General features: G+C 42.7%; 2 protein-coding genes across 13 annotated transcripts in view; both read right to left on the bottom strand.

The window, feature by feature from the left end:
* kcnma1a (potassium large conductance calcium-activated channel, subfamily M, alpha member 1a) overlaps positions 1-2,926 on the bottom strand; it is a 140,379-nt gene extending 137,453 nt beyond the window's left edge. For 4 of the 9 annotated variants that reach the window (XM_044372468.1, XM_044372469.1, XM_044372471.1 and 1 more), the window contains exon 1: positions 1,846-2,925. In XM_044372468.1, coding sequence (XP_044228403.1) covers positions 1,846-2,136 — 291 coding nt within the window. In that variant the 5' untranslated portion in view covers positions 2,137-2,925. Of the gene's footprint in view, positions 1-1,845 lie in introns of all 9 variants that reach the window. The other 5 variants (XM_044372474.1, XM_044372467.1, XM_044372475.1 and 2 more) reach the window with 2 other exon arrangements.
* A 4,000-nt stretch (positions 2,927-6,926) lies between these two features.
* dlg5a (discs, large homolog 5a (Drosophila)) overlaps positions 6,927-27,944 on the bottom strand; it is a 37,190-nt gene continuing 16,172 nt past the window's right edge. For 3 of the 4 annotated variants that reach the window (XM_044372778.1, XM_044372779.1, XM_044372781.1), the window contains 27 exons: positions 27,565-27,877; positions 26,637-26,867; positions 26,037-26,221; positions 25,800-25,925; positions 24,775-24,907; positions 24,475-24,602; positions 24,211-24,386; positions 23,989-24,092; positions 22,617-22,709; positions 21,306-22,355; positions 20,602-20,722; positions 20,368-20,512; positions 19,891-20,024; positions 19,673-19,762; positions 18,882-19,050; positions 16,934-17,096; positions 14,899-15,032; positions 13,879-14,043; positions 13,557-13,740; positions 12,545-12,693; positions 11,624-11,794; positions 11,001-11,191; positions 10,775-10,918; positions 10,383-10,510; positions 10,015-10,124; positions 9,247-9,356; positions 6,927-9,117 (listed from right to left, as the gene is read on the bottom strand). In XM_044372778.1, the coding sequence (XP_044228713.1) occupies positions 9,014-9,117; positions 9,247-9,356; positions 10,015-10,124; positions 10,383-10,510; positions 10,775-10,918; positions 11,001-11,191; positions 11,624-11,794; positions 12,545-12,693; positions 13,557-13,740; positions 13,879-14,043; positions 14,899-15,032; positions 16,934-17,096; positions 18,882-19,050; positions 19,673-19,762; positions 19,891-20,024; positions 20,368-20,512; positions 20,602-20,722; positions 21,306-22,355; positions 22,617-22,709; positions 23,989-24,092; positions 24,211-24,386; positions 24,475-24,602; positions 24,775-24,907; positions 25,800-25,925; positions 26,037-26,221; positions 26,637-26,867; positions 27,565-27,877 (4,951 nt within the window). In that variant the 3' untranslated portion in view covers positions 6,927-9,013. The remainder of the gene's footprint in view (positions 9,118-9,246; positions 9,357-10,014; positions 10,125-10,382; positions 10,511-10,774; positions 10,919-11,000; positions 11,192-11,623; positions 11,795-12,544; positions 12,694-13,556; positions 13,741-13,878; positions 14,044-14,898; positions 15,033-16,933; positions 17,097-18,881; positions 19,051-19,672; positions 19,763-19,890; positions 20,025-20,367; positions 20,513-20,601; positions 20,723-21,305; positions 22,356-22,616; positions 22,710-23,988; positions 24,093-24,210; positions 24,387-24,474; positions 24,603-24,774; positions 24,908-25,799; positions 25,926-26,036; positions 26,222-26,636; positions 26,868-27,564; positions 27,878-27,944) is intronic. The other variant, XM_044372780.1, reaches the window with a different exon arrangement.

The raw sequence follows: 27,944 nt of genomic DNA, 5'->3' as shown, positions 1-27,944 counted from the left end.
TGTAAATAAGACCTGTTTAGATGGGGTGGGATTTCTTTGCAAGCTGACTGGAAAATAATTAGAATTCCAGAGGTCTGATTTTATCTGGACTTTCATATAATGGAAATGTCTGCTTATGTTGAAAGACGCTATTAACCTATCCAAAATCTAAATGCAAAAAAAGCATGATCCCATATTGATCCCTTAGGGAAATTTGGGTCATGTTACAGTTGCTCATATTCTAGAATAGAAATACACATATACAAGCATATATTTTCTATTATAGAAGGTGAGCAACTAAATATATATGTTTTGGGGTTTGTGGAGTGAGTGTGTGTGGGGCTGCAAAATATGGTTGAAATAAAGATCACCTTTTTTTTATTTTTTATTTGAAATGTGCTTGAAATAATTCACTTGAACATCATCATATGGTCATAATAAGAGTTCACTTAAAGTCAGTAAATGATAATATTGAATTTTTGCCTTACAGTATGTGCACACATGTGAGTGTTTCTCAAGGTAACACCCAGCTTAGACACAGAGCAATCAACAGGAGAGAATAAGAAAAAAGATGCACTAAAAAACAAACCAAAAATCTGCATCTTACGACATTCAGCGCGGCAGAGCAATGAAGGCTGTTTGGTGTGTGCTGCTATTGTCAGTTAAGGGTGCTCTCTTTGTACCCCGTCTCACACCTGTCATAATACCAACACAGAAATGGGCAGGAAAGGTCCAAAGCTACCAAAAGAGCATGGCAGAAGAGCAGCAGGGGGGACACGGCTCATCCATTTGAATTGGACACAACCCAAACACATCAAGGACGAGGAAGATCATCCTCGCTCTCTCATTTCTCCGTCCATCATTGTCACTATATCCTCTTAACAACCCCTTTGCGCTTTACACTAAAGACTGATTGGCACTGTCAAAAGACTTGCCATTACCTGTTCTTTTTTTAATACTAAATTTTTAAAAAAAAATCTCATTCCAAGCATGTATCATGAAATAAAACATGTTGAGCTATGTTCCACTCACCCTAAGCAACATTACCTTTCAACTGGCCCTCTGCTCAGTCAGGGGACCCCTTGCATACAAGTGCATGAGTCATGTATGAAGCAGGCTTTAATACACATATGAATCACCTGTGATTCATCCTTAAGGTTGGCCACCCCAAGCAAAGTAAGGGGCAGTCCTATTTCTATATTAGTCCTGCAGACGGGTTACCTTAATTATTCCACAAAGACATTTTATGTGCAGCAAAAACACATTAAAGCCACTACTGAGTGTAAAAATTAAACAGTGGAACAATGACCTCCCAAGGGACTTGATATTGCAGAGTTGATGCACACTGTGACAGAGAGAGCCTTGATGTCATTAGGTCTGCATGACAAGTCCCGGTGGACTTCATTAAGTCTACCTGGTGGAATGTGCGCCCCCCTCCATTAAATGTTTACTTTCACCCTAGAAGTTGGGAGCTGATGTAGCATGAGGGTGCTGTGATGTATGCTAAAGCAGAAGAAAATGAAGGAATTGCTCTCCTCTCATTCTCCCCATGCATGTCATGCAATACCATCCCCTTTACTCAAAAGTGGGAGATGGTAAACACATCCGAATCAAGGGATGCTTTCATTATAACAGCCACTGCAATGGACACTTGATATCTGTTTAGTGGCTGCAGATGATGCAGAGGATGGGGACACCATCAAATTAAGCTTAGTGTCACATCCACAATGAGGGCTATTACAGAACAAGAAGTGCTGAAGCTCAGGCCAGTGTCATATAGGTATATGCACTAGTGTTTATGTGTGAGGGGATTTAAAATTAGATTTTACATCTTCAAAATGATTGTTGACAGAGAATCAGCCGTACCTTGGTTTTGATGTTGCAATGGCAGCAAACAGTCCACATATATTTCAGAGTCCTCCACAGCAGGATGATGAAGAGACCCCCAAAAAACGTCACCATGGAGGAGGCGAGGAATGCCCACCACATGCGCTGTCCATTATTGTCGCAGGGCACCTCAGACGAGAACGGGATGACAACGTCTTCCATCTTGGATATTAAGATTGAAGAGTCCGGATTTATATTATTATTGATATTGCTTGTCCTCATAGAGCTGTCGCTTCCATGGGGAACGGTGCCATCTGCCTCAGCTAGCATTTAGGAGCCTTGGAGAGCCTGTGCCAGCGTCCCCAGCCCCACTCACCAGCCATATTGCTTGAAAAAAAAATCCCCCTCTTCGCTGTAGATTATGTTCACCCACCCGATGGAGTCTCTTTCTGTATATTAACAGCCTATGAATTGTTTATTCTTGACAGCGTGACACACCGCGCACGCGAACCTGACCAAAATAGAGGGTCGGTGGCCCTTGGAGAGAGGCATTTAAATCCGCAATAATGACGAATCTTAGGCGCTTCTCGCTTTGAGAGGGTTTTCTGGCTCTTTCACGCCTAATGCCATGGTAAAGACGGCCTCGTTTGCAGCCGTCGAGGCTGCCAATGATAATTTCGGATTATGGTAAACACAACGACAGTGAAAAATGTTGCAGCCCGTTCTCGGCGAAGCGACCTCTCTAGCCGTCTTCCATTCAGGGATCCTGTCGATTAGCAGGCGGAGAATCGATTTCACTTTTCTTGGAGCGTCAATCGACTGTGAAAGGTTTGCAACAAAACGAGAAAACACACAGAGAGATGTAATTCAATTCTATTAATTGGTTGGTTGTCACTGCGGCGCCGAAGACTACATATTCTTGCGGGCGTTTTCGCTGTCAATTCTGCGTAAAAGGACTGGCGCTCGGGTGGATGTCGCTGTCTCCATTCGGTCCCCTGCAGCCCTGGCACGGAGCGGCCAGCTGAGAGCGCCTGTCAGATCCGCTCCAGAGGAGAGCGGGGAGATTTACAGGTAGGAGGGCGGAGCGAAGCGCTAATAATAAAGATGGACAGAGGGCAGCAATACCGCGACGATGTTTATTCCAAGTGGCGACCGCGCTCTCCGCTGCTTGGGTGTGTAAAAAGAGGTAGGCTACAAATGCGCCTTTGCGTCTTTATTGCACGCCAATGACGCACTGTGGCAAACACGAGCATCGATCCGTGATAAATTTAAGGATTATGGCCTACTATATAAACATCAGCGCAAAAGGATAAGTCCCCACAGGAATGTTGTAGTGATACCAGTGGATATAAAACGACAATAAAGTGAGGTTGCTTTGACAACAACACTGTCAGTCCTTGTATTTTCATTAGGGATAGTGCTCCCCTTTTTCAATTACTGAGTCTGGCTTTTCACCCATGGATGACGGGCTGTTTTCATTTTGTGAAATGAACTTGATAAAAGGCCTCTAACACACTCACACATATAGAGGCAGTGTTATGAATGTCCTTCCCGGTCAATTACTGTAATATGCTTACGCTTTTAGCTCACATATTAGGTCAAAAACAGGTGTGGATTGGTGATGACGGTAAGGCATGACTTGCAATAGTTTATGGCTGTACAGGGATGCCCCTCTAGAAGCCAGCCAGACCAAAGGATATGGGAAAACAGCTGGCTTGGGGCCCTGAATAACCACTGACCCCTGAGCACCAGACCGGGCAGGTGCACACAGCCACCTGTGTCACAAGGCTCCAGACTGCTTGGAGGTTGTTTTGCAATGAACTCTCAATAATATATCCCCCAAGTCCTTGTGAATTCTTCAATTAAGGGGCAATTGAAGGTCTCACATATCCCTTCTGCATTATTAATGATTTTAATTAAGCAACATGATACATATCAACAAATTTCTGTGATAGGTTATCTGATAAATGCCCCATGAAGTGTGGAATAATGACACTTGATCTCCTGCACAGATCATTTGAAAAGTAAATATATATAAGTGAGGTGTGAAGATATATGATACATGTTCTATGATGGTAATTTATTGTCTGGGAAATATTAGGGCTTCAACAGAAATAGCTGCTGTAACGGAATCTTTTAACCTGGGAGGGGTTGTGAGCTGTAAAACACTGAAGACAAGGGAATCTGTAAATTATAGCGCTTCAGAGTTGTGAATGCCTAAGCAAGCATTTTGACTTCACATAAAATAGAGGTGTGTGGTGCAGGTCAACACTGCTATCCACCATTGGTTGGGGGACAAAAATCAACATTCTTACTTTTTTCGTGTATTTTCCTCCACATTATTTGTTTAGTGGTTTGTTTCAAACCCTGTAGCAAAACACCAAGATCAAAATCGAAATCAGCCGAGGCTGATTTTTTGTTAATGCACCCTAATTGCTGTATGAATTTTAGAGCTGAATTTATGCCTCGTGATACCACTGAACAGCCGTTTATCTGCAAGTGTTCTGGCAGCCTGATAACTATGAGGATGGGACTTGGACAGCAACTCTGAAGTTGTCCTCCTGCTGGTAAAATGGTGAACTGTCACATTAAAGGCAAATGGTGTAGCTGAACATGTCAAGCAGCAGCCCAATGGTAGGATTTTCTATCTTTAAAAAAAAGAAAATCTCACAACATTTTAATAAAAAATGGAAATCTTAACTGGAACTGAGGTCACACTGGTCAGGAAATAATAAAGACAAGATTTCCAAAGCCTTGCAATGATTAAATGTTTTATTAATGCTCATCTTTAAGAGATGTTAGGTCTGGTTAAAAGAGGGCCCCGTATTGTGGATTCACACAGCAATGTCAGCACATCAGTTATGATGCATATGTATTCCTGTACAATGTACAGGAGAGGATAACAACAAAGAAATTAGCTTATGTATGTACTGTATGTACTGGACAAGCTAATTGAAATACAAATTCCAAAGCAACAATGACCTTCCTGCAGAGGTCACAGAGAGTGAGAGCATCAGCAGCACATGCTACATACATTATGTATCATATTAAATCATGCTGGTGTTTATTGCTGGCCACAGCAGAAAGGGACTTGAACTGATCATCCCCCATGAAAGGCCAGCTGTTGGACAAGTGGCTCCTGTGGGCCAGCGCAGAACTTTAGCCTGAGGGTCCCAGTGATGACAGATGAGGAGATTAACATGAGAGCAGTCAGGTGGTAATCCCGCAGGACAGTTGGAGATGCTGGAGTTAACACGAGGAACAGGGCAAATTCATTCCATCAGGTAGAAAGATGGCAAAAAGAGATGGGGAAAGAGAGCCTCCTCACTTTGACAACGAGATTTGACGTGAGCTTGGAAAGGGCACAGCTCACCAGTGCGGACTACAAAGATCCTTCGCTGTCAGACTTGAGACTTCTCAAGTTCAGTTGAGCTGTCAGCAGCTGTCTTGAAACAGACACCCCAGCAGGAGGGCTAGAGACCCTACCCTTTTCTAAAACAGGAAAGAGGGGACTTGAAGGACATAAAGAATTGGGGGCATGTCATAGTAGACCTACACCTTCTGTATATCGGATGAAATGTGAAATCATTAGTGACCAAAACACTAAGCGACAATATCTGGATGGGGTTTAGTAGCATCACAGTTGCTTTTTCAAATAATGTTCTCACCACTGCACAACTATAAGGCCTGTGTTACAAGCTGTTGAGGCATTAGACATGGTGGATGTTTCAGAGAGACTCTGAGCGCTCTTTTGCCCCAATGAACCTGACAGGCAGCTGGAGGGTAGTCATTCACTGTAACATCATTGGCCAGAGGACCATGTGACCCCGGTTGCAGTGCTGAGAGGGAACAACCTCAAGCCACTGTTGGGCACCCAATCAACCAGCAAGATCTGGTGTAGCTAAAGGCTGTCCAATTGCATGGAAAACAACTCTCACAGAATGCTTCAGAAATAGAAGTTATTCTATTATTAAATAGAAGTCTACATGGATATAAAATTAAGTGTCTTCTGAAAGGGCTCTCAGCCAGTTGTATAATGTCTTCTGTGACTCTGCAGGGGCCTTTCCAAAGTTTGCAAAAATATCCATGATGATTTAATCATACTCATCTCAGCTTGGGCTTGAGGCTTTTGAACAGAAAGCTGGAGTTAAAAACTGGAGGTATGAGGTTTTAAAGAGGTGGTCATTTATAGAAGGTAAGTGAATCAAATGAAAGATGCTATTTCGTTGCATTATTGAAATTGTAGGATCCACTATTTTTTTGGAGCTTGACCCATATTAGGGACTAAAATCTCAGGATGTCTCAGCCTCTGATGCTGCCTTGATTTTTTTTAGCCAACCTTTTAAGAAAATCTGTCTCAAGTGAGTCCCCCAACTTTATGCCACAGAGCTCCTCATGAGTAAACTGATAATCATATGTAAAATTGGGGTAGTGTTCCTTTAACTGATTCACATGTCTCCATTAAGTTTGAGATAATTAACAAGATCATAGCTTTCTTGAGTAGAAAGTAGTTTATTAGGCATGACGGACTGAATGTTCTACTGAGAGGGCAACACATTTACCTGTCACCATTAAACTTCCATACTCGAGGTATAACTGTAGTGCTGTTGAAGAACAGGCAGAGACCGTGTCTTTATGAGTTTATGTAACCCAAGAGAGCAGCTGTTTCTTTAAATGCTGAGGCGAGGCCACGTCTTTATCTCTCTGAGATTCTGTCAGATATTGTCATACTACCTTATCTCAACTAAGGAATTGATGGCCATTTAATCTGCTACTTTTTCATTTGCTGCTGCTGCTTTCAGCAAAAAGGATTCACTTTCATCATTACACGTCTCTGAAGGACATTCTCACAATCGAACAAAACATTAGTAGAATTTTTGCTCTCAGCTTAATTCACCCTCTTAAAAAAATAAAAAATAAAAAAATCATCACCTAAATAAAAAGAATGAGACAGAGCATTATGTTGAAAATCACCACACTTTCTCTGTCATTGCTTAGACACAACTGTTACCAAACATGGTGTTTGGGAAAAGAAAAATGAAATTTGAAGTTTTAATTCCCCCCCAGTAATTAGAGCAGGAGAAAATTCTAGTGACAAAAATCCAGACTCATTGTCCATGTTGTGATACAGAAAAATGAGTTTTATTCTCATGTTAATGACTCAACATACAAATCACATTCTTTTTAATAAAAGAAAAGTTCAATCAGTACCTGGCATCTAGACTCTTTCTAAAAATACAACCATTTCACGTTGTATCCCGCTCTTTCTCTAACATCTGCTATCTACTCAGAAAAATAGTAACATTACAGTTTGCTTCTACTTACGTTTTTTTTTAGCCCAATAGTCAAACTTGTGGACCAAATTTCCTTTGAAAAACTGTGCAAGAATAGATCCCTTTTTAATAATTCAAATAAGAAGTGATCCTTTTTTTTTCTAATTAAGAATAAAAGGCCCTCAATGAAATGTAAGGAACTGATGTGATACATAAAAATGTGTATTAGTTACAGTAGAAATTATAGTACCTATTCATAGTCTACCGGAAACCTAGGAACAGTTACATGTTTAAGGTTCACAGATAAACAAGTGCAAAACAGAAATAAAAGGATAAAGTTGCCTTCGTGGATTTTGGCACAATAAGATACAGGATATGGTTCGAGGAAGGGCAGAATATTTTTGTCAATATTTTTTTTTCCTCCTGAATAAAAAATACAATTAAATAACAATGAAAAGTCACTAACATTTAAACGGATCAGAGGAAAACCCTTTAAGATATTACCCTGCAAATTTTGCTTCATAGTGTCTCTTTTCATGAGAACATCGATAAGTGACTGACAACCAACCACAAAAAAACAAAAATAAATTCTTTAAAAAAAACATGCTAATACCTGCTAAGACATGACTTGACCGCCAGACGTTCCTAGGCATATGACCTAGTGAAAATACATGTAATATATATTTATTTATATATATATTTATATATATATACTGTATATTTGTGTTTTCAGATGTATCTGCATACTGTATATGTTATACTCTATATTGTTGTTAAATACATGAGAAAGAGATAGAATGATAGTTACACAGTGGTCTGTCTAGCCCTGGAGTGCATTCTGAGGAGTTAACCTGTTGGCCGCCGCTTCGGCCTACCCTCAAAACCTCACCATTGTCATGCGCTCTCCACTGAACTGGTCCCAAATCAGCCCCTGATTCAACTAGTCCACGTTTTGGATGAGATGACACATTGGATCTTAAAAAAGATAAAACTTTCACAAATCCCTAAAACGTTCTGGCTAAGTGACCAGGGGCTGATTTCAGATCAGGCTTCTTCTCCAAAGGCACTTCCGAAAGGCCCATAAACTGTCCGCGCACCCAGCTACTATGGAAACACAATGCATAGAGCAAACATCAAAGTGTTTTGAGTTTTCATGGTTGTCACTGCTGGCAGTCAGGTTCAGTGCGACCACAGCTACATACTTCAGAGGTTTGGTGCTTTTGCACATTTGTGATGAAACACCACGAGGAAACGTGAAGTCTGATCCTGGCATTCCGTCTGTGTAGCATCGTATTCATGCTAACGAGCAACCATGATTCAACTCAGCTGAAATTGTCATTACAATTTTGAACAACAGTCTCAATGTTGTTTTCTCACTCACTCATTCCCTCACTCAATCACTCATTCACACATACACAAATACACACACACACACACACAAAAACAAACACACACAATTAGTTGTCAGTCATCATCAAATGGGTGCATAATTGTAGGGAAACCACAAATGTCATTTGGTACACGGGTGGGTCGGGGGGGAGGGAGGGGGTTGCTGAACTTCATTAGTGTTGAGGTTTGTGTACACAGGGGAGGGAAACGCATTCAAGCATATATTGAACACCAATAGTCAGACTTGTCTTTTTGACTGTAAACGGACGCTTACAATGCAGCATTACAAATACACCACCAGAAACCCTTAGGGAAGACTGAATGAACTTTAACGTCGAGATCCAGTGCTACTAACCTGCTCCGGAGTACATCAGAATAGAAGGAGGCTCTGATTATAAATCATAACAAAGACACAATAAAAAAATATCAATAATTTACATAACTAGCTCACTGTAGTGTACCTATTGGTATAGTGTGAAAGGGTTAATTAGTGTTTGGGAATGGAGATGAAAGGCGCAGCTTGCTGTAGTGGCCGCTGGTCTCCTCTAGGGGCAGCCGAGTGGAGTCCACAGGACTTTACTTTGTTCTTGATCAACTATAGTCATGATCTGAGTGCAAATGTAAGGGAGGGTCCCGCCTTGGACAATACCTGTGTCATTAAAACAGAGGGAATATTTAGCACAATGCAAAGAAAGTCCTTCTGTCAGTACTAGAAAGTATTGACAGATAAAAAAAAAATAAAAATGTATTTCTACTGTATCAGTGATTGCATACAAACCTGTGAAGAATTTGCTGTATTCTTGCTCTATCTTCTGTGCACTTTCAAACTGCTCCTTGGAATGTTTTTGAGATACTTTGTCACGCAGATACACAGGATCTTTCTGCTCCCTGTGAACAAGGACAGGAAGTCATTCAGTTCAGAGCCTTTGAGGTATGAATCCAACACCAGCTACCAGTTATCTCTTGAGCTTTCAGCTAATGAAATATCTTCTTAAATGTAGAATTCACTTGGTTGTTACTTTGCCAGTGAGGATGTCAGGAGAGACATTGAAAATCTGTCACAAATCAGGCAACTATTAAAAGGATATCCAAGGATTTATTTTAAATATGTGACAACAATGTTAGATTAATCCTGGCAAACATTTATAACATTTTTATCAAGTGAAGAAGCGATACAACGCTTGCACAAAGAGTCCTTATTTTAAAAAGAAAGAAAAAAAAATAGGCATGTTTCACCAGCTGTTTGGGATTATGCAAGTGTGTGTGGTGGAGTGGAGACGCGCCAAAGGGTTCATGGTAGGATGGAGAGTGTGAAGGCTTATCCTGCTCTGTCCACACACACACACACACACACAGTGGGCAGGGATGCCACTTTACCAGGACATCCCCATCATCATACTTCTGACATTGGCACAGCACTCCAGGCTCCACTAACCAAGCATTACGTTTGTGTGTGTGTGTGTGTGTGTGGTAGCACAAAGAAACTGACACCGAAGGGGAATCTTGGTCTGTTCTAATTTGTGTTATGAAACAGGGCGCTACTTACTTGATCTGCTTGGCGTTTTTGTAGCGGACAAAAACAACAATTGGATAGATGTGAACGCTGTGGAGCCTTTCGATGGCATGCGGGGCAATGTCAAGCAAACAGTGACAGCCCTGTATCAAAAAAAAAAGAAAAGAAAACAGAACATCACATCAACAGCTGAACTAATCCGATACACCGCTTCAAAGGGGTTGATAACAATTATCATTTGCTGTTACGAACAGGATTCGTCTTTCATTAATCAATATCTAAGATTAAAGCACTCCAATAGCTCTACCTTATCATGAGCAAACACGGAGATTAAAGACAAACAAAAGCCACTTTGTCATGCCTGATAAGATCTCATGAAAAAGAAATGCACTGACTAATACCTTATCTGTTATTTCCTTTATAGAAGCGACAGTGGTCACGTCAAAATGGCCACTCCTGCGTTTGTAGTCGATAAAGAGGCAGTCTTTGACGCCCCGCTCGATGGCTTGCTGGGATGCCTTCATCACCTCTGCAGACAAGAAAGAAAGAAAAAGAAAGAGGAAAAGAGTAAAGAAAACTTCCTTAAGGACAAAGTATGGATATTCCTCAAAGTTGTGGTGTAAAGAAATCATACTGCATGATGCAAATTTCCTAATTTACAGAACAAACTCCCATTTCTTCACCTCTAAAACCTTATTTTCAATGCAGAAATATCAAACTATTAAGAATGAAGATGCACAATTTATTCCCTTTATTTTTAAAGCTGACAAACATCTGGATGAGGCGAACTCACCCAGTACACATCTGCAGAACTTCCCCGGAGACTCTTTGACCAGCATCTCCTTGACCGGGTCAGTCAGCGGCCCGAGGACGAGTACTGGTCGGGGAGAGGTGCACTCTACCTTCTGGACCCGCTGGTATGCCAGGCTGACGCAGTCTGACACAAAGAACACGCAAGTCAATCAAAGCCATAACCTCAACCATTTTTAAATCAAAAACATTTAAAGCTTTCTGCTCACCATCAAGGAAGGGGATGGAGTCTGTGCTAATGGCATCCAGAGCCACCATCTCTTTGCTGTCTTTGGAACTGCTGCGTTTGTGTTTCTGTTTCCTCCTGAAGAATGATCTGCGGGCCGCTGCAGACAGAGTCTTATTCGAGTCTTCCTTCATTTCTGTCACGCTGTGTCTGCGGTAAAACTCTTGGTCCATCCTACACCACAAACGGAAAAAAAAGTAGATTGATCCAAGAGAATCTGCACACAAGAAGGCTGTGTGTGCATCTGTGCATAAAAGTAAGACTCTTGCTTTTTTTTTTTTCGTTTTGGAACATTTAAGCCTGAGAAGATTTTCACTGGTGAGGATTTTTAAGCAGACAGATGTCATATGTATTAGCCAAGTACCACAAATGTGCAGAAAATGTGTTTAGCAACATCAATGCGTGTCTACAGAGACACACAATAAGAGGACTACAGGATCTTGCACAAAGTGCAAAAGGCAAGTCCAAAACATATGGAGGAGAGGTGACTCTAAACATGACTCCTACATTGTAGCACTATGGCAGAGGTTGTTGTCACAGCTGTTACAAAGTGTTCCCTAGCTTTCAAATGTACGTGTGTAAGCGTGCGTCGCATTCTCCACCCACATGTACTTGCTGGGGATCTGCCCCCTCTGGATCTGCTGCGCGTTCTCATCTAGCTGCCAGGCCATCCACGTCCCAAAGCTGCCCTTTGGTAAAGACTCATCCACATACAGGATGTCATCCTTCTTAAAACTGAGGTCCCCCTCGGCCTCACCCACCCGGTCGTAAAGTGCTCTGGTGGGAGGGAGAGACAAAGATAGATGGAAAGTTATGAAGAGTAGGGCGGTGGGAGATGGGGGGGGGGGGGGGGGCGAAGAAGCATGAAGTTGATAAAGTGAAGAAATAAAGTGAGAGAGGAGGTGAGGTATCAGACAAGAAAGGTGTGAAAAGAACAAGATAAAGAGTCAGAGAGATAGAAGGAGGGGTAAGGAAGGAAGTACAGAGAGAGTTTATCTATCGACAGTATAGGCTTTGCTTGTCTCCTGTTGGAGCCTCGTAAGTCATTCCCAAGCAGCCTATCTGTGACAGCCAGGCAGTCTGAGTGTATTTACTGCAGATGACATCACAAGCCCACTTGCCTATATGACAAGTGACTGCGGCAGCTGCTGCAACACACCCGGGCCAACTCCCAACAATAAAACATGACTATTTTAGAGCTTCATTTTCCATTCATATACAATGTATTTCTAATGACCTGGAAAACACTGAGCGGCTAAATTGGATGTGGTGTGTAGTGAGTAGAGAGATTAGATAACCTAAATTTGTGATTAGCATCGTCGCAGTCACACAGTGGATCTGGGACATAATTGGTTAGATGAGAAAGATTCCAACTTGTCCGAGGGGCGCTCCAGTGGTGGTTCTATATATAGCGATATGTACAGAGATGAAGCTGCTTGGGGAAAATTAGTTTGGTGCTTTTACAGAGCTGGATCACATAAAACGGCCAACCATGATTTGTGTGTGAGTGTGTATGTATACACGTACCTAATATAAAAGCCATCTCCTGGAACATCTTTGAGCATGCTGAAGTCATCTGGCCGATGCTGCACCTTGAATGTGACCGACTCAGCGGGCTTCAGCATCTCAACGTACACCTCCTCTGCCGTCTTATTCTTCATATTCACCGAGTTATACTGAGAGACAAGAGATGAGACAGAAAAAACAAAAAAAAACAGAAGGCAAGTGAACTTCACATTATACAAAATAACATAAACTAAAGGTGAGAAGCAGAGAAATTTGTTTGTTTATGCTCATCTGTGAAATCATATGCTGTGCCAGTGAAGGGTCCACTAGTAAACAGCGACATTTCCTCCAAGCTTCCAGCTGTATTAAAGTGTCGCAGTATTGATTTGTGCCATGTATGGGGAAGAAAACAAACAGGATGGGAGATTGAAGGACGGACTGAAGCGGTGCAGCCTGATGACAAAGCTGCACGGCGATTCAGATAGCAGGTCGTTTGCGGTGGGAGAGCTAAGTGCGAGCATGTCAGGAATTGTCTATTATGAGTTTGCGGTGCTCTCGATGGATCACCAATGTGGAGCGAGAGAACTCAGACAAGCGGGAGATCAATGAAGAACAGGAAGAAAAGGAAGAAAAAAAAATAAAAGCCAATGCTTTTTTCGCAGCACTCGAGTCCAAAGTAATGATTTTCAACCGAGCTTTGTAACATTCCTGGAGACTGTAAATATTTTATAAGAATCTAGCTTTGAAAACACTTCAAAAAACAGTAGTTTCATCTACATCTCTTTATTGCCTTACAAAAATCCACAGCATGGTGTGAAATCATTTTAGCGACTGAATAAAAATACTTTATGTGCTCAAGACTTGTAAATATAACAAACAAAATTCTACTTTAATTGTTATTTTTTTTGCATAGAGCATTATCTGTGCATGGAGATGCGTGTGTGTGACTCTCCATACATACATTATGAAAGTCCTAGACATTAGGTTTTGTGTGTCTATGCATGTATATACAAGTAAAAGCAGAAGTCCAAACCTCCATGATGAGGTCACCAGGAAGCAGCCCATCAGTGCCTCTGGCAGGACTGTCCTCATCCAGACTTTCTATGTAGACGCCTCGAAGGTTCCCACCGCAGAGCGTGACTCCCACCTCCACCCCAGGCCTGCGTACTGTCACAAGGCGTGGCTCAACCGCCTTCTTGCTGCCATCAGAGGGCATCCTGGGGGACGAGAGTCATTAGAGAAATACTGGAGTGCAATAATGCGGCATAAAGAAAGAATTAGTCTCATTCTCGACTTATTATTGTGGTGGGGTTCTCTTTTTTTTTCCTTTAATTAATAATTGCGCACAGGTTTACCTGATAAAATTGTGGGGGCTGGTGGTGGGTGTGGTCTGCTTGGAGGAGGGGGTGAGGGTGCCCTCGTCCTGTTCACTGAGTGTATCGATGGTGGAGTGATTGTCTGGGGTCGCAGCACCGCTCCCCTGAGGAGTCGACTGAGTACTGATTGGCTCCAGACGGGAGCTGCACCAATAAAAAAAATTTTTTTAAAGTCAAAAAGATGGAAATTTCCGGCACACAAGTCGTTACGTTTAATGTACTTCAAAGTAGAGGAATTACTCAAATGATTTGCTGTGTCTCCTGGGAATGCCAAACAATAGCTACAGCTACAAGCACTGAAGCTCACACTAGTTTGCACCTCACTGTGTGTGTGCTCTAGAAGTCGTAAATTAGTGGCTGACTGATAAGTAACAAGAAACTGCATTACACAAATGCCAAAGATATGTTTAAGGTATTTTACAGTGTCACTATTACATAGTTTGTCCATCAGAGAGCACTGAGAAGTTCATTTTTCAATTCTAAAATGTCCTGCGCAATTCATATCTTGGTCACAATCATTAAAAAACCAAATGTAACAGATCCTCAGAGATGTATATTTACATTATGTGTTTAATTCAAATATCTAAAATCAACCAATAAAAGCTGATATTTTGTAACTCTCAAATACTGATACTGGTGTGGGCCTCAAAACTCCAGTATCGGTCAGACTCTAACATGCATATTGTAAATATTTAAAGACGAACAGCTGCCGCAACTGCTGTTTCAGAGCTTCCTTTATGTCCATTCAGCTAGAAAAGTGTAAATGCAATGAAAATGTATTACCTGGAAAAACCAATAAAAAAAAGCAAGCAAAAAACTAAATGCATTTAGAGAACATCTGGCCATATAAAGTAATACAAAAATCCATGTCATTCTTAAACCGGCACACTTACTGGAACTGAGTCAGGAATCAGCCAAGCAACCCACCTGGGACTCAGAATCTAAAGTACCCCCCACACTGAACATCTACAAACAATTCTTGAAGAAACAGTGTAATACCTGGAGCGAGAGTGGTTGCCCAGCTGGTACATGTGTGGGTTGTACTGGGCCATGATGGTGATGGTGTCACACTGCTGGCCGATGATAAGACGAGCTTGCTGCTCCGTAGCGTTCCGTAAGTTGATACCATTATACTGATAAAGGAAGACACATGTGATTAGGGAGAGAGGTTTAGGTGAGATAGGGTTAATAAATGAACAGAGTATTTGGTGGAGAAGATACTCATGAGAGTTGACAGGGAATTAGATTTACACCCATTTTCTTATCCTTAAAAAAAAGTGCATACATTATGTTCTGTAAAGAGACCAGACAGCCTTTATTTGCCTTGTAACATCTCTCCTTTTTGTATTTCAGAAGTGCTGCAGCAATGCACACCCAGTTATGTTGTCATTAATGCCTATGTAGGATTTTTTTGTTTTGTTTTATCTACATCAGGGGTTTTCAAAGTCTGACATTGTGTGCCGGAACAACACTGGATTACTTTGATACTGAAGAAAACTTAAAAAACCTCATGATTCTCAGGCAAGTTCTGGAGTTATGGGGAGTGTCTTTTTTCTATGATTTATGGCAGTTTCCATAAGCGGATTTATGGATGTTTACTCTAGCCCGTCCACACAAGAAAAACAATATTACAGGTCTAAAATTCAGGCCGGTAAAAAACGACCTATAGTTACGTTTACGCCATCTAGTGGCCAGAGTAATTATGACGTCAATATAAGGTGACTTGCCTTATTAGGAGGAGGCGGGTTGGGTGGCTAGATAGAGACCGTTGCTCGCTTCCCGTTTCCAACCGCGAGTATCACGTTTCCAATTGTGAGTCGGGACTTTTTTTTTTTCATGACAACGAAGGTTACGTAACTTTAAGGAAGTATAAACCACGTTTCAAGTGATCATTTTAACCCCAACTATGATCTTTGCCTAACTATAACCAAGTGGTTTTTGTGCCTAAACCTAACCAGACTTTAACCACAGTGTTGTCACACCATAAAACAATTATTTTTAGCAGTGATTTGTAACAGTTTTGGAAAGAATTAGTCTCATTCTCAACGGACGCTCAATGGCGTAAATGTAACTATAGGTCGTTTTTTGCCAGCTGAATTTTACACTTATACTGTCATTTAATTATGAGGATGTGTTGGTTTATTCACGATATACATCAGAGACTATGATATCCTCTGGAAGTCTAAGTCACACTGAATCTAAAAAGATATGTATCATCTCTGTGTGTTGAGATTTCACTGAGTTAAGACTCAAAGAAGGGGTATAAGCTTTGAAATTGCAGCTCACACCTCACGTCTCTGCTTCCGCGCCATCCCTTCAACTCCCTGGAGAGGCGTGCCTCATTTTGAAAATTCTGATCTACATGATGCAGGCATCTCAGCCATTAATGACGCGTCGTTATACTGAACAGAGTCACAGATCAAGGGGATGCCATCAAGCAACTGCTGCCTTTATGTCATCTCTGAACTTTAACGACTAAGAAGGAAAGAAAATCTGTAGATTTCCATTTACACCATCCTCATATAAAAATCAGATAGGTTAAGAAATGGATATTTAATGGATATACACTGTTTTGTGTTCTTGGCTCACTGTAAATTTTGTAAAAATTCTGCTGATCTGTCAGATTATGGCTTTTTTTCCCACAATTTCAGCTGTTAGACTGAATTTCAGTGATCAAGTTCACTGTCAAGAATGTTCCTACTCTGTTTTTTGCTTTTAACTACTCAAACAGTATATGCCCTCTTTATGCAACTTTGCAATAGTATTTCAGCTTACACAGTCATTTTATATGTAGCAAAAACCATATTTTGGTGAATGTATAAAAACACCAGGAAATGTGACAACGCTAATGAATACAGCCTTCCGTGAAGTAAAGTGGAAAAAGTGTGGAGTAGGCAGCAAAATTACTTTGAGCCCTCCAAGCAACCATATATCAGTAGTATCAGTATTGCTCTGCTCCCTGGCACACATCTGATAACGTATACTTGTTCATGCTGCTTGAAGCTACACATTTTCCATTATAGGTTGTTCATACCTCCAGTAACTGATCTCCGTACTCTAATCCTGCCTGGTGGGCGATGCTACCTCCAGTAACTTTCGAGACAAAGATCCCTCCGTTCTCCCCGCTCACGATGGAGATGCCCAGAGGCTCTGCACCTTTGTGCACAATGACGTTGCGGGGTTCCTCCAAGTATGGCCTGGTGGGAAAGAGGAATGTATATGAATGAATAGTATTACAGAAAAGCAGTTACAGGATACCACACGGGAGCAGGTTGGGAGGGTAAATGGTGAGGTGAAGTTTACACAGTTGTGCTGACCAACTAATTTACAGCTCTGGAGAGTTACTCCCTACCCAGGCTTTGGCTCTAGTTATACAAAATCATATCTGGTCCAATTAATAGAAAGATTAGGTTGTGTTGTTTGAGCTTACATTGCCCCACAGGCATGTAAATTGATCATCTATCCAGAGCGACAGTTTCCACCTGGCTTGCAGAAGAAACTGAAAAGGCTCAGAGACCGGAGACAGTGTATACAACATTATGAAAGCACAGGCAAAAAGAAAAATCCCTTCATATGAAGGAGGTCTGCATGAACTTTGTGTTTCATAACAAGTTGACTTTGGACATGGCATACAGTTCCATGAGGGCAGGTAAGAGGAATGGATTAGCAGCCAGAGAGAGGGGTAAAGAGAGTAGTGGTGTACAAACAAGACCATGACCCAGAAGCTCACAGCTGAACAATAATACCATTGCATAACATACATACTGCAGACTGAAGGGTGACTTGGCTTGAGGCCAAAATACACACATGCATATTGACCATGTCGTCATCATAGGGCATGGATACTGCATGCAATATTTGAGATTTGAGTGGGTTTCCCAACATGGAGTGAGACAAGTGCAGACATACAAACATAACACTGAACCTTTGAAGCTCACCAAGTGTAGCTAATCAGGGGTATATTTTCTATATCCTGAGGCACAATTTGTACAGTGTACTGTAGCATGCAAAGAGCTAGTAATCTGAAAATTAAACCGCGCTCTTGGGGTTGGGTGAAAAACATCACAAAATCTCCTTTTGCATTCCACATAGTGCATGTAAAGTGCATAGGACTGTTCTTTTTTTTCCTCCATATTGTCTACCCAACTGCACTGAAGCATGAGAAAGACGTGAACTCGGGGAAGGGTGGGGGCATTCCCTTGTTTGTAGCACTGTGATGGGAGAACGAACCTGAGGCTCCTGAGAGAGGAGAACCTCGGCCTTGCAGCCAGAGGAATCCTTAGAAAAGATCGGTTACGGTAAAGAGATCTGGAAGTGGAAGGTTGTAGAGAGGCGGGAGGAAGATAAAGAGGAGAATGGAGGACAGATATCATACAGAGACAGTAAAGACAGAGATGTTGCGATACAAAATGGGACAGAAATGTTGAAGAAAAGAGTAATATAAAATTACAACACACTAGGTAGACCGCTGCTTCTTTTTTGGAAACAGCAAGAAGCTTCCATAAAATTATTAAGAGGTTTAATAGGATTTAAATCTGAATTTCAATGAGGGATTGCACAGCGCTGACCACCTGTTGCTTGGCAACGCCTTTTGAAATTGCCTAGGAGGATCCCTGAGGGAAGACGTAGGCCATATCATACCGGCTTCTAAAGTGATCCCTATAATCATACTCTCTATCATTCACCCAACATCTACATCATCTTCAGAGTCTTTTTATCACAGTCCTTTAACAAAGGCCACACTGACACCAATTATAATGATCTGATTAACGTTTTGAACATGTTATCTATGATATGCACTCACTTCCAACTGCTCGATGTAAATTTCTGAACACGAAATCAGGGAATTAGTCAAAAACAAGCCAATTTGCGGCAGTAAGCAGCATCACGACAGTGCAGACATGTTATCCTGCTGGGAACAGACACTTCATTCATGTTGCTTTTTCAAATTTTATATCTGTGTGCACTAGTTTTTGTCATACCTGTCTTTCCTGCGCTCCCCTATTGGCACAGGACTGACCGAGATCCGAGGTAAAGTGGAAATGGAGCCTTGTGACTGGCTGCTGGCGAACGAGGAAGTTTCTAGATTGAGTGGAGACTGTGGAGGTGTGATGAGACTGGGGCTGCTGCACTCTGAGTGCGAGAGGGAGCCTGGATTTTAAGAAAGAGGAGCAGAAAGGGACAGAAAACTTGACATTTACATCTCATATGAAAATACACCTCTGGAAAACACTTTGAAATCTGATTACAACTGCAACGTCACACCATTTTGTCAGCTTTTATAAATAGGACAGTAAATATCCGATTTCACTGGTCCCACATACACGAATATCCTGACGCCTCAGTTTTAAGAGGGATATTGCTGTCTGAGCTGCCTGTCAGCACTTTGTTGCTTTTGGTTCCTGTTGAGATTGTGTGTAGAAATGTATCTCCATTTAATAAGCTACTGCCTGTAAAGTGGAGACACGTTGTTTTCGCACATTGCTGTTAATGTGGCAAAATACGTTTGGGTTTGGATGAAATGAAATTTAAAGTGGCTCCTGTTTTCCTTCTGACAATACTGTAAAACCTCAATTTATAACTTCATAAGGATATTGATCTTACTACCAAGCAAGCCTGACAAAGTTAAACCGAGCCTGGGGGTTTGGAAACAGTTAAAAAGAAAAACTATAGCTATAGCTGCTGCCTTGCAGATTGATCTAAGAGGCTTTTAAGTGTTTTACCACTCTGGTGTGGTGAGTGTGAAGTGTGTTTTTACTCGTGAGTGCAGTACCTCTGTCTGACCCCAGCATGGAACGAGGGTAGCGGGGAGTGGAAGGGATTTTGATCCTCTCTGTGCGGTACTGGACATTATTGGAAGAACCTGGCGGAGGGATGAGATGATAAAAAGGGATGAATTCTGTGACATAATATCCAAAAAGAGAAAGGGACACGAGTCTGTGACCTCTATGTGTGTGTGTGTGAGCGTGCGTGCGTGCGTGTCAGACTGACCGAGCCGTGCGCTGGAGGGCAGTGAGTTTGTACCGTGTGAAGCTCTGCTGCTGCGTGACGATGAGGATTCAGAGAAGTCGCCCGCGCGCTTCTGCTGGCTAAGGTCCAGGCTAAGACGACCCTGGTGTTGTGGGCTACGATAAATGGGGAAAAAAAACGAAGCCTTAGGAAACACTCATAATTATGCATACAATGCTTATACAATTATTTGGACATGCTCAGAGATATTTCACAGCTAATTAAATTGATGGGCTGAGCTAAATCACGACAGCACAACATTGGGGCGAAGCAACAGTAGGAAATTATTTTCAACACCAACCAAATTAAATTATGTGGTTTTTGCCTTTTGGGAAAAAAGGCTAATTTAAAAATATTAGTCATCATAAGTGGTCCAATCAGAAACTCTCAACCGGCAATTTCAGAACCTTTGACGCAAACCATCAGTTTTAAAGCAAGAAAGTGTGAAGAGGGGCTAACCTGGTGTGGGTGTGCTGGTGACAGATCTGGGAGGCGACAGATGGACAGTTGCTGGTATGAACGCGGTGACTGCGCACCGTGTACACTGGATTCCTCATCACGGCAGTCACAGCGGGGCAAGGAGCCAGACCCCGGTGGGCTGAATCTGACGGACCGGACACACCATGGCGGTAAAGAGGGTGGACTGTATGATTATGATGAGAGCGTGTTTATGTAAGCATTTGAGAGACTTACTAGGAGGTAGGGTGCCGTTGTAGACCGTGGGGACAAAGCCGACGCTGTGCCTGTGGGAGCGGCTGGGGGAGGACCGCAGCATGTCCCTGGGTTCTGGTGAATGCTCATCGTTAGAGTAGCTCTGTGATGAATGACAGAAACAAACGGTTACCAATCATCCCCGCGGGGTAACAAAACACCATTAGGTCTTGGGAAGAAAATCTTCAAGCCTTTGCTGGAGACAAGTACCATATGAGAAAAATGACATCATGAAAACTTCACGACAGTAAAATGAACATTTATCCCCACTGCAAAATCCTGTGTGCTCCAGGGCCCGAAGAGGTAGCCAGGCATGGTTTTCTGAGCCCCGAGCACTGACTCAGCTCCTGGGTTGGGTGGTTGTACCAGTGCAGAAGCATCAATCACTCCGACATGCTGGCTGAGAGGCAACTTCCAGAGGCACAACACTGACGGGGCTGTAAATTCTATTACAAAATGGATGCTTTGGCCCACTGGGATGATTTGAGATGTTGGTCCCATTTTGATTTCAAACACTTCTCAAATGTATCATGTCTCTTTATTAGAGAAGCTACTGATCAAACTGAGCTGTGCAGGGAGCAGGCAAAAGACTATTTTTACAGAAGCATTTTTGGAACATAAAAAGGAATTATTTAGTAAAAATAAAAATGTCTAGATTTGGTTTTGAGGTTTTAAAATGGACTGACCTGGAAGGTGGGGAGAGTGATGGTCTGTGGGGTCATCCTGCGTCGGAGGGCGGGGGCAGATTTAGGGCGCGGTCTCTTCACCTCGGGCTCCTCTCCTCTGGTTCGGCCGATGTCCTCGTCACATGACTTTCTTGAGGTCAGGACCTTGCCGTCCAGGAAATAGTGGTTTCCGTTCCTGTCTCTTTCTCTCTCGCTCCTCTCCCTGCTCTCTCCCGCTGCCATGGAGATGGCAGCCTCTCCCTTGCCGTCTGAGGTGATTGTGCAGTCAGAGGCAGAGCTGCTTTGATGTTTGTGTTTGAACTTAAAGGAGTCACTGCGAGTGGGTGGGGTTGGAGGGGTTGGGGTGGGGGTGGATGAAGAGGAGAGGGACTCTGTCTTCGAAGGTTGTGGGGAGTGGGATACTGCAGCAGTAGCTACCGCCGCTATCTGATTGGCTGCCATGTACTCCATCTTAGAGGAAGGTGTTTCGGGGCGTTTGAAAATGTCCTGGTCGAATATGGGCTTCCTCTGCTTGGGCGATTTAAAGATGGAGAGCTGTGCTGCTGCTGTGACTGGGCTGGTGTTATCTGGTGCAACCGACATGCCTCCTACCATCATCTTGGGCCACGTGCCTCCACTGTGCTTTTTCTCCAGGGTTGTCTCCATTGTGATGCAGTCTGAGGGAGAGACGGGGTCAAAGGGTAAGGAGGAAGGTGCCTTTGTGTAGGGACAGCACTCTTGGAAGGCGCTGGGGCCATAGCGGCCGGTGCCCAAGTCAGAGGCCGGCCGAAGGCTAGTGGCATGCAGGGAACCTGTGGAGAACGGCTTGCTGATGTCTCCGTACACCTCATCAGATTCACCTCTGACCTTCCTCCTCTCCCCAGAGATGCTACTTGTGCTGGTGCTTCCAACGTCAGGGCAGAAGATGTCTGTCTGCGTCGAGCTGTTGTGTTTGAGGTTGCGGCTGTTCCGAGAGTGAATCTCGGACAGATGAATGCGCCCGTTGGACTTCTCTGATGATTCGCGCAGACTCTCGAAGATGTTCTGGCCCGATGTGCTGTGAGGGAAAAACTGTGGGAAGGACAGAATGTGGAATGAATTAACCACACCAAATAAATGTAGCTTAAAGTTTTCTTTTTTTTAAAATGATACACTGACAACTCAAATGTGGATGCATCACATGTGCTACGATTTCAGTTTTCACAAACCACACAGTAAAGAAGTTGTAAAACTGCTATGTAGGGCAAGTAAAAGTAGAAAGAAAGTTCTTGAAGATTTTCAGCATAGGTGAGGTAGGAAAGCAGCTCAAACAGTTAGATGACTGTGGCCCACCTTCATGAGAGAGAGACTAAGTGAGTCCCTGCAGCTCCTCAATAGAGTCTCACATTCTGTCACAGATTTGTTATCCAGAGCAATGCCGTTTATCTGGGGAGTAGAGGAAGACAATGGAAATAAGGACAGGTCCTTCAACATTACAGCAATGCATGTCAGTCTTTTTGATTTTCCTATGAGGTGTGTGTGTGTCTGTGTTTGTGTGCGTCTTGGGTGGCAGCCTGATCAAAATAGATGCACATCTCTAAACACATACAGGTGACATATCTCTTGAACATGAAAGTTGCCCGGGGGAGATGTGTCTCAGTCGGCTTCGGTAGGGAAAGCACGAGAAATCTAGGCTAGCGCATTTCAAAGTGAAGAACCCTCACGCCGCAATCTACACATTTCCATCACAATAGGCTGGACTTGAGAGGAAATTTTATAATATATTAAACGGTCAAAGATATTAAAGAGCTGTGTGGGTAATATATTATGGCTGAGATTTATTATAAAATAAGTCTGGACAAAGAACGTTCTGCTTTGACCTTGAACACGTTTGATACATTTTATCGTGCATGGAAAAGTAATAGTCACCTCTGAGCTGTGGGGTTCAGCTACTGACATTCAGTTACATCCCATGTATATATCACTCATGATTCAGCACTCTGGACTCTTTTTTTTGCTAACACAATTAAGCCATATATAACCTGATACACTGATGTGATTAACATCCACAAGGGCACGATAAAATACGATACGCTTCCACGATTAAGATCTCTTAACGCATCATCTGTACTTACCATTGCTAATTGTGGTTGCAGCTGAGCTATCATCTGGCATATCAGCTCTCCTGCCTACATGTAGTGTGAGACCGCTATGCTTCTAAACGGTGGGAAGAGATATCCAAGTACTCATCCAAGGATTTAAACGTAATGCACAGGTTTCATGCTTAAATTTAAACTAACAGGGGAATTAAGATTTCTGCTGCTACTGGCAGATTAGGATAAGGTCACTTTTAAAAAGATAGAGATGGAGACACATAGTTCCATTCTTGACTCTTTTCTCCTTTTACCTCCCGTTCCCTTCATGTGAGTGTACTGCAGCTGTGTGTGTGAAGACAGCTCCACCTAGCCCTCCAGAGCTGCAGGTTTTTTGAGGATTTAATCAAAGGAGAGACTTTCCTCATTTTTTTTTTTTTTTTAAACTTCTTCACATACTCAACAAAATCCCACCTTATCTAGGTTTTGAGTGCAAGTGTTTGAATGGAACAAGGCCTGGATTAGAAAGGCCCAAGGAACCTGTGAGACCTGCAGTGTGGTGGATGTGGGGGAAGGGAATACATAAAAAAAAAGTATAAAAGAGGATTTTAAAGAAGTTCACGATGACTCACAGCTATCAGTCTGTCTCCAACTGTGAGAGAACCTTCCCTGGCTGCCGGACTGCCCTGGACAATGGCAGTGACATACACCCCGCTCTCCAGACCGATACCGCTGTCTGAGACACAGAGGAGAAAGTGAGGTGATAAAAAAGAAACCAATAACACATAATAACATAAACAGTCATAAGACATAGTAAAAGACAAAAAAATAATCTATTTTTAGCAATAATATACCTTTGTGTCCCACGAGGTTGATGTGAACAGGAGTGACCAGCCTTCCTCCCAGAGACTTTCTCCTTCGTACCACCATGTTGATCAATCCTCCGCCGTTAAGCACAGCCTTCACCACCTGCTTCCTGTCCTTATTGGTCAGGTCGATGTCATTAATCTTCAATAACCAATCATTCACTCTGGAAACACAAAGGGCGGATCATGAGACATTAAAATGACCGGTTGGTTTATAGGAAGGTACATGATGGCTACTAGAGCAGCACTCACCTTAACCTTCCATCTGCAATACTTCCTTTGTCCACCCTTGTAACAAATATTCCACAATCTCCTGGTAAATATGGATCATTTACCCCCTCTGCGATATCAAACCCAAGTGCCTTCAAATCCATGTCATCCTGTAAAGGCAATAATATAAATGTTATTAAATCCATATAAACCCAGTCAGTAAACTAACAAACATATTTCAATATCATCAAATTTTGGCAGTCTTTAGAGCTCTACTGGCTCCTGGGAGACTGGCATGTCCCCAAATCACTCTCAGTAATAAGAGCTGAGCTCTGCTCCTACCCTGTCTTTCTCGAACTCCACCACCTCTGTCTCCCACTCCAGGGAGTCTGTGTCGATGGCTGAGTCGTGAGAGCTGTGGGCCATTAGCTGACAGAACCGGGCCTCCTTCTCCAGCTGGCTCTCCATTTTCTCCCTTAATAAAGGAAGACATTGCACAAAGAGTCAAAGGTCAGTCACTGGAGGATGAATGGGCAGAGACAAGAGAAAGAGAGAATCACACTCAACCAGTCAGTGTACTGGAAAAGTTAACTGTACTTTTGTTTTGAATAAAAATAAAGTCTGCATTGTTATGTGTAAAGATAAAATAACATGCATACATTCAGAAATTTGAGATGTTTTGACCTTCTTTTTATGTGCCAATGGGCTAAAACTTTCTTTTCTGACACTAACAAACGCCTTATACGTGGTGGTTTAGGGAATCAAATTTAAAAATTTAAATTTACACCCAAGAAATCTAAAAGTAGGGTGCACACAGTGCCCCACTGTCACTAAGATATATGGTGTCCTGCTGAGGCATGCCTTGTGGGTAGCTGCAACCTTACATTGTTCTTTGCAGAGGACAGAGGCAGAAACTCTCAAAGTCACAGCATACTGCATACACCATACAGTGCTTTGCCTTTATGGCTGTCATATACATTTTACCCAGCAGAGGGAGCTTTTACATGCAAAATAAACACATGGTAGAGACAGTGAGGTAGAGACAGTGAGAAACAGAAATGTGTATGTGTCCAAAACACTGACGCTTTTCGGGATTACACTTTTAATCTGGGCATGTGGAAATGCCGCCAGACAAACAACTGAGCTCTATGATGTCTCCAAAGGCAGAATATCACAGCTTTACACCCAACCACACAGCGAGTACAACGGCTTATAGAGACACAAGTGGTAGGACACACAAAGTTGGCAGAGTACAGGCAATATTGTTCTGTGCTCACTCAAATGTAGAAGGATTTTCTTTAGATTGCTTATGGCTCTCCTACAATTCTCATCATAACTGAGTACAGACGACTACGGACGAAACTCACTTCAGCTCCTTAAGCTCTCGCAACGCATCGTTCTTCTGCTTCCTCATATCGTCCAGATTCCTCAGCGCATCGGCCAGATCGCTGACAGCCCGGTCTCTTTCCCGACGCAGGTTATCACACAGAGTCCTGGGGAAGAGAAAAAGCGCATATTAGTCGGTGATTCTCTGAGATCTATGACATTATCTCTCTCTCTCTAACTCTGTCAGGAGTCTTTAACAAACCCATACACAGACTGACCTTATGCTCTCCCTTTCTGCCACTATTTTGTCCCTCTCTTGGAAGGCCCAGTCCCGTCGACATTTGGCCACCTCGGCTTCCTGTGTGGCTTCCTTCAGTTCCTGGGACATGGCCTCATACTGTTTCCTCAGCATCTCAATCTCCTTGTTGGCTCGCTCCATGTCCAGGGTGGCCGAGTCTTGTTTCTAAGAGGTATATGTGAAGAAGATTGTTCATTAAAACCAGTGTGCTAAATGCTATATTTCTGTTTGTTGCAATATCCCTTTTTAAGACTTTAAAGTGTCTGGTTTTAGAAAATGAAATGTAAAGAAATGAAATATTGATACCAGCAAATGTGGAGACTATCCAAATGTGTGACTCTCAAGCAATGAAAAAGCAAGTCATGATGTCCTTAAGGGTTCAAGTACATGTGACTGTTCAGACAGCCATCTAGTGGGCTGACAGAGGTGTAGACCTAAATCCGCTTACAGGACAATCCACTGACACACTCTAATCCACCAACTGACAGCTCACTGGATCCAAGCTCTTTATCATGTGTCCAACCTTTGACTTTATATTGTCAAATCTAGAGGTGTGGTAGCAGAGGACACGTGCGTTTACCTGTCTGGCCTGATAGTACTCTCGGAGCAACTGATCCCTTTGAATGATGGCCTCCGTCCTCTCCTTCCGGGCCACGTCCCTCTCCTCTCGGACCGTCTCGATGTCCTTGCAGGCCTGGCTCAGCTCCTTCTGGGCCTCGGCTTTGTCCTTCACCTCGTGGCAGTACTTCTCCAGCAGCTCGTTCCTCTCGCAGATGGCCCTGTCGCGGTCCACCAGTGACGAGTTCAACTCCTGCCGCAGAACAAAGGGGGCAAAAACGGAATGAGGGCATCTCAACACTGAGTCATTAATGCGATGTGGGAAAAAAAAATATTTGAGGGCCGACGCAGAGTGATCCAACACTACTTATGAATCTCTTTTGTCTGTCAACCAGAGTGCTCAGAAATATTCTTCAAAAAGGAGGCAGTGGAGCTAAACTATTTTTGTGCAGTGTCCTGGGTGAAAATGGCCTTTGATCCACTGACAAGTGAATGCTTGGCCCAAATACACAAACAGACTCACTAACAACCCCACAAACTGATATTCTCACAGAGGAAATTGTTTAAAACAGACACAGATTTATACTTTTTTGAAGGATATGATGGAAGCACTGCTGGCTCATCTTAGTGCTCAGTAACTGTCAAGATGATTTCAACCTTCTACCCTCTTGGGGAAAGTGAGAGTGATGCATAATGACAAGGGCAGTTTTAAAAAATGCAATATATCCATTTTAGGAAAAGAAATGATTACTTTTACTTTTCATTCAACATGTCTGCAATATATTGGATTCAGTGAGTTAAAGGTTTGCAATCTTGAAATTCATGACTTTCTTAGCTTGACTCTTGATCAGCCTTCAAATTCTTTACTTGGCAGAAACTTCTGGACAGTTAAAAAAAAGATATATAAACTTAAGTGTATACTTTTTTTTTTACAATCTTAAGTCTGATACCTGTCTGAGTGCCTCCAACTCTTCGCTGGCCACCACCCTCTCTGAAGAGGTGTTTTTGAGTCGGGCCTCGGCCGCCTCCAGCTCCGTCTGCAGCTTGTCCAGCTCCTTGATCACCTGGTCCCTCTCGCTCATGATGAGACGGTACTCGTTGAACACAGAGTCTCTCTCCTCCTTGTACTTCTCGCAGTCCTTGGCCGCCTTCAGCTGCAAGTTCTTGTAGCGCGTCACCTCCGACTGCAGCCGCTCCATCTCCCTCTGCAGCTCCTTGTTCTGGGACGAGGACTTGTTTAGCTCCTGCTGCATTGAATCAAACCTGGGAGGACAGAGGAAGGCGGCGAGGGTTTGAGTGCTGAATTTTATAAGATGCACATATAAAATAT

The sequence above is a fragment of the Thunnus albacares genome, chromosome 14, assembly GCF_914725855.1.
Source record: "Thunnus albacares chromosome 14, fThuAlb1.1, whole genome shotgun sequence".
NCBI classification, from domain to species: domain Eukaryota; kingdom Metazoa; phylum Chordata; class Actinopteri; order Scombriformes; family Scombridae; genus Thunnus; species Thunnus albacares.
The sequence above is the reverse complement of the archived record's forward strand: the minus strand, read 5'-3'. Positions and strand labels throughout refer to the sequence as shown.